The 10,261-nt window shown below is 46.8% G+C and overlaps 1 protein-coding gene across 1 annotated transcript; it reads right to left on the bottom strand.

Annotated features, from left to right (window-relative positions):
* Positions 1-182: 182 nt before the first annotated feature.
* HD553DRAFT_344477 (uncharacterized protein) lies at positions 183-2,483 on the bottom strand (the record flags this gene model as incomplete). The annotated part of the gene is made up of 6 exons (XM_046182989.1): positions 183-416; positions 477-642; positions 706-869; positions 937-1,030; positions 1,092-1,249; positions 1,320-2,483. The coding sequence occupies 6 exons, from the start codon at positions 2,481-2,483 to the stop codon at positions 183-185; spliced, it is 1,980 nt and encodes a 659-aa protein (XP_046034587.1).
* Between the last annotated feature and the right edge of the window lie 7,778 nt (positions 2,484-10,261).

Genomic DNA, 10,261 nt, shown 5'->3' on the forward strand with positions numbered 1-10,261 from the left:
TGCGGGAAGCGCCAGTCGTCCCAGTCGACCCACAAACACCTGCCTGGGCTCAATCCAGGTTTTGAGCGATAAATAAGGGGTGGCATTTCAAGGCTACTGTTACAACACACCACTGGTACAGAATTGTTCATCTACCAAGCATTGATCAAGCAAATCATACGCAAATGAGAAATGAGACCACCTCAAAGCGCGCTGAGATCCAACTTCCTGGAGATTCGAGCTTTGAATGCATCAAGTGTGAAGGGCCGTCCAAGGAACTCTGTGACCATCTCTGTGGCATCTTTGGTACTGCCAGGTTCAAGAATGGTACGCCTGTATCGACGGCTCATCTCCTTGTCCAACAAGCCGCCAGGAGCAGCTCTGAAGGCTTCAAAAAACTCATCACAGATGGCTTGGGCATGCATGTAGCCATAGTACTGTATAACAAACGTCTCATCAGCACTACAATTTCTGATCCTATTTTTGAGGTGACTTACCTTGGGACCATACCCAGTCGAGGCAAGGTGACCAAACGTGGCCGGAAAACAGTCTCCTTCAGTGTAACCAAAAATGTCATGTTCTTCCAAAAGATCCTTCCAATCTTCAAGAAGTGAGCCAGGATACTTCCCATCAACCATAGCCTTGCTGAAGAACATCACAGCGCTGTGTAGATTGGCAGTCAGTCATACGATTTCCGTCTTTGTTTGGCAAAATCACCTGGCTTACGCTCGAGCAAAAGTCATCTGTGTCATTGTCTGCATGCCGTCTCCAAGTTGTTGAGAATCTTGAAGCTTCTTGATCAGGTCATCAGGTATGACTTGACCGTCCTTGTTGATTGCCAGACGCTTGAGAACTTCAGGTTCCAGCATGTGCCGTTCAAGGAATTGAGACTGCAATATTGACTGTGCTGAGCAACACAGACTTTATCATATTGACGTTCATCTGGCAGGTTCTTACTGGTGCTTCAACAAAGTCTGTTTCCACGGTCAGGTTGTTGAGGTTCCCATACACACTCTGTGTAGCACATAGCCCATGAATCACATGACCATACCTGCAGCACAATCACAGAAGGTCAGCACACAGAGGATGAAACTGATTGCACAAATGCTCACTCATGATAGAGGGTGGAGACCTCTCCATAGGTCAGTAAGGCATCATCTCCCTGCGGAACATTGGCCAACAAAACAACTTCAGGCAGGTTGCTTCTGTTGTATGCCTTCCTTATGGTAGAAACACATGCATGGCTGTACTTGTTGTCCCGTGGGTGAAGCTGAATTTTGTATTGGTATAACAGTATCAGGATAGAGAACAGGCTTGAATTTTGCTTTTGCTGTACTCACATCTGTGTAGAGTCTTCCCATCAATCTTCCATCATCATCATCATACACATCATAACATTCAACTCCAGTCTCTGTCCAAGACTTCACATCTGGTTGGTGTTGGAACCGTACTCCAAAGAGCTCCTGAATCAGCAAGGCGATCTGAGGCAGGACGTTTCCAACCCGCAGGTATGGTCTGAGCTGGCCGCTGTCAAATCCAGAGAAGAGGCGGCGTGAGAGGATCTCTTTGGCAAAGCTTGCTTGCCATGTCATGAGATCTTTGGTTCCATAGACCTGAGCACGTGCTTGTTTCTCTTGATCAGCTCGATCTTTGGAGATGGCCACAATATTGTCAATGAATTTGTTGACCTTGTCAAGGCCCTTCAGTGCAAGGCGGCCCTCAAGAGAGAGTGCTGCATAGTTGGGGTAACCCAGGATTTGTGCATAAGCCTGTGATCCTTCAATGATCTCCTGCAAGATCTTGATGTTCTCTGGACACCTTGCACGGTACTCATACTGTGTCTTGCGTCTTGTTTCATCGCTCTTGCAGTACATCAGCACCGGGAAGACATCGGCATATCGGGTGGTCAATTTGACATGGCCTTCCTCATTGGCTGGATGGGACTTCATGAAGTCCTCTGGCATACCCTCAAGGTCATCAACAGAGACCAGCCAATCTCTTTGCCCATTGTTGATGTTTTGAGAGTATTGGGTGCGGAGCTCTGTCAAGTGCTTGTCCAGACTTAACAGCTGAGCCCGCTTGTCCTCTGCCAAAGTAGCCCCAGACTCCTTGTAGATAGTCTGCCATCTTTGCACAAACCGCTGCTCATGTGGGTCGATGGCAGGGTTGACAAAAGTCATGCGTTGGACAAGGGAAGCAAGAATAGGATCCTTCTCGACAGAGGAGTGGAAGTTCTCAAATGCATCATCAGCTGCAGCACCTTCATCACGGAACTCCTTGTTGGGATGGACATTCTTGAAAAGTCCTCCTGTGTTTGCTCCTTCAGTTCCTTGGCTGATGACAGAGTCAAAGCGTGAACCCCAGTCTCCAGCAGTGGGTACACCTTCAAACTTCTTGAGAAGCTCCAGTTCCTCTTCAAGCTGCTTCAACTTGGCTTGCCACTCTGTATGGTAAGTGTTGAGATCAACTGTTCCGTCAAAGGTGAAGTTGTAAGCTGATGACATGTCTTCAAAATGTGTGTAGTGTTGGGTTTGATGTAGAGTGTATGTGTATATCAACTAGATATAGCAGGATTTTCAAGTTCAACAGAAGGGAATGGGTTGGGAGACCGATGCTCATCGTCCAGGTTTATATACCACTCTCAAAGGGCATGAGAGGGCAATAGCATAAAGGAGTACCTTTGCTGCCCCCAGTCAAGCCGGACAATTCCGTTCCTTTCTGCTCGAGGGGGTCGAGGGGTAAAGGGGGTCAAGGCAGGGAGAAAGGTGAAACAGTAACGGCAGGCTTGCATGTGACGCTTGAGTAGAGTTGCAGTCTACTAGAAAACAACAATCTACCCAAGGCTGAGGCTTTAGGTTGCTGGACTTGAGACAAGTTCTCCAGAGCTGTTCCTGGACCTGTTTCCAGCACTTCAAGGACAGAGCACCGCCACCCATCCGTGAAGCCCGGCAGCCTTTGGGACAACTCGTCCATATTCGCTACAGCCTCTTGGCGGCATGTGACATGGCTGCTTTGGATCTCTGTGAGATTCCTTGGCAAAATCTATTCTGAGTTCCAAGATGTAGTGATCTGACAACAGCATGAGACTACTTTCTATGGCAAGGTCAAATTGTGCCCTGACCAACTCTATGTCCACATCAGTCAGTGCAATAAGAAGGGCAAGATTCTGATAGTGTTTGTTGCATACAAATGGACCTCTGCAGGAGTGAAACCCGTGCCATGTGTGTGTGTATGCAGTATTTACTACAGGTGCATCTGATTAAGCAGTGTCTTTTCCCAAACGCTGCTAAGTCCCTTGCGCGGATATTTGGGAATATTTCAGAATGTAGGACTAGGGTATTTAGATGTGATAGCAGATGAAGAACTATATACTACAGGATAATGGAAAGTAATACAATATGATATGCTCCTCGGACAACTCCAGCGGAGTCGCTATGACCTCAGTCTCTCGCCAGGGAGGCAGAGCACTAGACAGCACACAGGGCTGATAGTGGTAATGATGCTACAAGGTGTGCTATCTAGTACATGAGAGGAGAGAACTCTGCTATCTTGCCAAGAGGGGGCAGCGCGCGCGTCTCAAATGTACCTGCATATCGTTACAGCATCTGCGCAGCATTTCTTGAAACTCAGATCCTGCTCACTGTCTCCTTTCTTCCACAATTCACTGTTCGCTTGTTGGATTTGGATCTCCTAAACAGACTGCTCCTAAGCTTGAGTACCACCTTTGTGATACGGGAAGCCTGAACCTTGAACCCAGCCGCAATGACAAGCTTGGTCCCAATAGTGCCTTATAGCCCTTGGCAATGGCCATCCTGATCTCACACATATGGCTGGCAAGTTTGCAAAGATCTTTCACAATTGCCAGCAAGTCTTGGTCCCTGCAGACCCTGTGCCATGAAAGTGTCTTTACAGTTGAGAAAAGATGGAGGCTGAATTGCAGGATGATGGGTGAGATTGACTGAAGACAGTATTGATATATACATGGTTGCGGTGACAAGGTGACCAAATTGGATTAGCCCTGATCTTGGGTCCACCCTTTTGCTGCATGTCAATGGATGACTGGCATGTATTCTTGACATGCATTGGTGAGGAGGTTTTCCTTGGCAGCTGGTCTTCAAAACAGCTGCCATGCAAAAACAGACCGGCCCATGGTACCTCCTTGGTCACATCTCGATAGGTTTGCTATATCTGGCACAATGTCTCTAACGATTGAGCTATCGCTTCGGTAATGGTAACAGCATGCGGATTTAGACAAGTATCGTTTGATGCTATTGTCAAGATTGGCTTGCTTGTTGTGTTGCAAAGCAAGAGATTCTCCATAGATATAGGTTCGCAAGTTGACAGAGGGGAACCATTCAACCATTCAGATCCTGACTGCTGTCTCATCAAGCTTCAGCAATAATAGGAAGAGCTGATAGCCCCTGTTCGTTTCCCTCCTGCATAAGCCGTAGTGCAGGCCAGTGTTGAAAGCATTCTTCTGGGCATCCCAATGTTCAACCTGAATACTTTCCCAATGTTCAACCTGAATACTTTCCCAATTATCCACGCTTTTATTGTCACCCTGATAGCACAATGGCAGTGTTAGTATCAGGAAACAGAGTATGGCGGTATAAAAATCACATTTTTGAAGATGTCAAACCCTATGCAGGCCTGATAACAATGTATAAGTGGGCGTGCCTGTTGGGTGCTGCAGTCCGCTCACTTCCATGGATTACAGAATAGTCAACTCGATAGGCAAACCTGGAGTGCTCCAGACAGCTGCTCTCTGCAGTAAGGGAAAGGACCATCATTGAAGTTCCATCCGCTTCTTCTCAAAGTGAATATGTATATTTCTTGTCTGACAAGACCCTGTAGGGTACAGTAAGGTTTGTATGTGAACAGAACAGCTTGTTAGCCGTTCAAGTAGACTTACCGGCCTGTCCAAGCTTGAAGATACCTCTGGACCACAGATCTTGCATCTACAGTCCAAACAAAACTCTTGGCTGGAGGTATCATATCCCGCCTTTTGGGTGCAAAGTCCCTGCATCTGTCACCCAATTCAGAGCCAATTCAATAGGAAGATTACTTTCCAGAAGTCCAATGCCGCATCCTATGAAGTCAGCTTCAAGGTGCAATGTGATAGTTTATTAGCGATTTACAAGGCTTGCCACCCATCAGTGCCTGGAAGTACCTGCAGTGGTCTGGTCAAATCTGGTTGGAATGTTTGTCTGATTTTTGCGATCGAAATATTGACATTGGTGTGAGCACTGTGGGCAGCCACGCCTTTCCTTGAGCTCGTGGACAAGTCAAAATGCTCTCTTGAGGTATATAACACATTTTGTGTATTTTTCAGCCGCTCAGCGGTGTTCCATCTTGCTTCCTGAGCTCACTCACCTGGTGTATTCTTTTAAGACTCATAGCAGCCCAAATTGCCACAATATCATCATTATTGACATCGATAAAGACCTAGCATAGGGATGCAGTATGAATTCATGAAGTTTTCACAAGCTTGAAGCTGATGATACTCACCTTGTGCATTCTCTCTGACAGTTTGTAGAATCTTGGACCACTCAAGTTTTCACAAGGCCTCTGAACAACTCCACCTTGTCAACAAGGCTGGCAGAATCTTCCTGAAGTTGCATCAGCCTTCTGGTCAGTCCACCCTGGTTGGTGATACTTGTTGCCTTGTGAATAGCCCTGTTAGCACCGTTTTCCTTCATATACAGAGGGACGGCTCAGTGAATACACATTGTACAATGTGAATAAATGCCTCTTGTTACAGCAGAATCTTGTGCAGGAACCTTTGGGAGGTTTGGGCGAGAGGCAAACATACCTGATAAATTGGGGTGAATGGCAGTAAGTGTACAATGATGTGATCAGCAAACAGATCAACTTTTGGCTGTGTGTATTTGTTCCAAAACATACCCGGATATAACATCACAACAACTTTGGTGTAATGTGTGACATCCGTACAACCAACCGATTATTCGCCTGAAGATTCTCCAGGGAAGCGAGTGGGGAAGCTGTCTGACATGCTCCCAAGACCACCGTTGGGTCTCGCAGCGTGCCATGGTACTATCGTCCGCAACCTTTTGAGCATCAAAATGTTAAGAGATTGCTCAATTCATGATGAGAAGACAAGGGGGCTGACTGGATTGCTCATGACCTGGAAACAGGCCCAATATGTTACGGATCAACATCAATCCCGACACAGATTGTTATCGTTCCAACACTTGGCAATACCATCTTAATATCAGTCACCATTACCTGGCACATCCCAACATCTCCCAGTCTCTCTCAACATTTATCTACATCATTCCAATACTTCTTGGTATTTCAAACAGCACATGTCTAAATAGTATTTAAGACAGGCCCTACAGATGTCGTTTTATGTCCCTTCAAGTCTTCTCTTCTTTCCTTCCCAAGAAGGGATTATCATACATTACATCCCTGAACCTTGCACTACAACACCTTAAGCCCCTGCGTTGGCCCCTATCCAGCACTGTGCTCTGGCCAAGCACTTCACAGCGCATACAAGATCGTCGGTCACTTGTTCCTCCTGGGTATCTCTGCCTTGCACAATTCCCTTTGACAAATGTGGACTACTGTTCCCCTAGCTCTTTCCCTAGCTCCAGGCCCGACCGTAACACAGTAAGAGATCGGAGCAGGCAAAGGCAAGGTCTGGAAAGGGAACTGATGGAGACGAAAAAAAAAACACCCGCTCCATATTGCAATGGCAATCACTTCTGAAGAATGGCAGACAAGTAGTTGTGAATATGCAACAGATGGTGGTTTGGGTTGCCTCACCATGTTGTGCCAAAAGGTCAAATTTGAAACCTCCTATGGCATCAAGTCCTTGAATTTCGATACTGCAGCGAGTGGCTCTCATGAGCCTGATCGTCAATGATGAGCTCAGAGATCCGTTCCCCGACCAGGTCCTTGGGTAAAGCCATGCTTGCAGTTTGTGGTTGTCTCACCCCAGGGTTGGGACCTCTGCTCAGGTGGTCTGTGCAGCAATCAGGGTGTTTGCACCTGAGAACCTCTGGGAGCGCAAGCTTCCAATATTTGCTAATCTTCAGGCTCAAGGGTAACAGCTTGTTGTCCACAATCTTGAGCTCAAGTCTCACCAAGACTGCCTCGTCAATGGCGGTGGAATTGAACTGCAAGCGGTCCAGCGGAGCAGTTGCACATGTTGATTCCCTTGTGACCTGCATTTAGGTTTATTGTGGGTACAGCAAAGTCCTTCCACACGGTCCTTTTTTGTTGGCGATCTCAAATTTCATTCCTGCAACTGGAACCGACACCCGAATGATTGGGCCTGCCAACCTGCAAAGTCTCTACCAGTAGGTGTTATCTTCTGCGGGACCAAAACAAGATTTGAGCGTGGCATATGTCTTCAGCAGGTGATAACAACCTGCAATGATTGAGCGGCTGATCATCAGTACTTTATCCTGACCTTGGCTTGACCGGCTGATCAGGAGGCGGCTCCAACCTTTTGACAAGCGGCCAACGCTCCCCGCAATATCTCCTCCTGGTTTTGCCTCATGGAGAGCATGAAAGCGTCAACCGGCTATAGTGAACCACAATCTCCCAGTCAGATCAAACTCATGCCAAAGCTGACCGGGAAGAGTGGAGCTTGCTGAAAGTGTTTGGCGCTCACCTAATTCAGCCCCCAAGCACAGTGATGTGATATTTTCCTGTTGCAAGAACAATCCGCCAGTCTGAACATACAAGCTGTTGGATCAGGACAGACAGTGAGATTCAATCCGATCAAGGAGTATTTGTTATAGCCATCCGCGGTATGACTATCACGTACATCCGAACGGGTGTTCCGCCAGCAACTCCGGCGGAGCAGGTACTTATATGGTACGATAGGTAATGTCTAACTACTACGATCACTATTGTAATATGTAATTCATCTGCTATCACACTCATTTATCTACCTACTACCCTACGCAAGTCCCGGAGAACCCACAGGTTGCTGGCAACCTAACAGTATTGTCATATCATGCCAATCTTTGACATTACCTTCCATCCATCTTACACTTGTCCTCCTTGCCCATAGCTGTTGCTATCAACACAGGTAGCCAAGCCCTGCCGTGGTTTGATAGGTCCTTCCTTGCCTTGAAAGACTCCGCTAATGACATCAGGGATATCAGCATTTGAACAGCACCAGGGGTATCAGCAACGAAAAGACACCAGGAGTATCAGCAAGAGATTCCCAACAATGTGTGCATTAATGGCTGTTGTGATATCAGCCTAAGCTGATGGTGTAACTGGTTCTTTTGATGGTGTTAGGATTTGAAGGAGGCAAAGGAGAAGTTGGGGGCCAGCAGGACCTTGTGAGATTGCCGACGGGTCAGTTACAGGCCGCGCATATCGACAATATCAAAGCGCTGTCTGACGCCCTGCCCTTGCCAACTGAACTTGACAAACCACCAAGATCTTCCAAGAAATTGACAAGGTCATCTCTGTTGCCAATCAAGTCGAGGCTGCCTGAGTCGAGGCTGATGTAGGACCTCTGCCAGCTCCTTTTTACAAATGGTTCAAGACTGCCTTTGGTAGCACTGACAAATATCATGGCAATGACAAAGAAGGAGACGAGAGATCACTGCTATCACTTGTGTGAGTGACTATGTATCTGATTGCCTGGTTGCTTGCATAAGAATAAAGTAGTACATGAGAGGGGAAAGAGACTTCAGACCCAAATGGTCTGCTATATATACTTTTCTGGAAAGAGGAAATGGTGACAAAAGTGGTGGCAAATGGGTTGAGTCATAACTTTGCCATGACTGGTTTATGAATTGTTCACCAACCAACCGTGATTACGTCTCCAATTACGTCTTGAGGCTGTTTTGCTATTGGTGGCAATAACCTCTCAGATTTGCCACCCAATGGCAAAAGTGTCTAGGTTTGCCTCAGTAGCAAAACCATTCCTTCTAGCATGTTCCATGCTCTGCTTCAATCTGTCAGTACTTTGCTTCCTGCTTTGTGGTTGAGATTGCTTCCACATGTTGACAAGTTGTCATCACATACTGGTATGCAACAATGGCAGTTGTGGTTCATTGTGGATTGTGCATCCACGTCAATCAGGGTTCCTCTAAGACGACTTCAGACAGTCTTCCACAATGTGTTGGCTGCTCCATAGTCTGTCATCCTGGTACAAAATCCACAGTAATCTTGCAATCCCATGACACCGCTCCTTGTCAAACCTTGTGACACAATGTGTGCTGTTCAACCTCTCCATTTGCATCTGTCTTCTCCAATGTCAAAGCGGGAACATAGAAACCCGCTTATTTGGTACAATAGCTGGAGGAATGACATTCAAGCGAGCTTCACAGAACATATGTAAAACACCACCTTGCACACCAGACTAGACATCACCCTGGACATCAGGTCCCGTCAAACTGAATGTAGGCTCACGAATCAGAGAGCCATGTTGTGCCAGCAACGCAAACACTGCTGCCCCATTGACATGTTCTTGTTATAAAGCGGAACAGTCAAGTTTGCAGGATCAGATTAGATTCGTGATTCAAGACCACACAACACAAGCAAGTATGTCACAAAAGAATCTTGTAAGCATGACTGCGGCCGTTGACGGACATCAACATCACCGGCAGTCTGCTTGGGGAAGCTATTATAGGTATTGCATGACATGCAAACTCAATTAGACATCACCTCAGTGAGTTGCTCAGAGACCCTCTCAGAGACCCTCCCAGCAATCCTTTAGGAGATGTTCTTGTAGATGTCTAACTAACACCTTGAAACAGTTGACATCCATTGTTATATTATATTTCTACTGTTACATTCCCCAGTCCTGCAATGTTATCTTGAAGAGACCTCCTGATAAGACAACAAGAAGGTCCTTTCCACTGTGGAAACCTCACCCATTTCCAGGACCTGGTTTGAAGCATCTCAGCAGAACGCCTTGATCCAAAAAGTTTGGGGACGTCTACATCAATAGTGAGCGTGCATTAGTACTGGTAGCCGCAGTTGGGAGCGAGAACCGAGGGGGTCATCCAGACAGGCTGGCGGGATGCAGGAATGAGGCAAGGTATGGGTAGACATCTAGATGTAATGACGGATGTCACGCAAAATGCAAGAGCTGGGTGGTTACATAGCGGCTTGCAAGCCACAATAAAGCTGAGGCGAATGCCACCAGGCTCAAGGTTGGTCTCGTGTGATATTCACGTTCTATTTCCCCAGTCATAGACTTACGTTCATCTTTCCTGCACAGTACTTTTTAGAATGGTCTCAAGAGACAATACTTCTTGGGGCATGCTGGTGCAGGCAGCAACGTCTT

The sequence above is a fragment of the Filobasidium floriforme genome (assembly GCF_021052385.1).
Source record: "Filobasidium floriforme strain CBS 6241 chromosome Unknown HD553scaffold_19, whole genome shotgun sequence".
NCBI lineage: Eukaryota > Fungi > Basidiomycota > Tremellomycetes > Filobasidiales > Filobasidiaceae > Filobasidium > Filobasidium floriforme.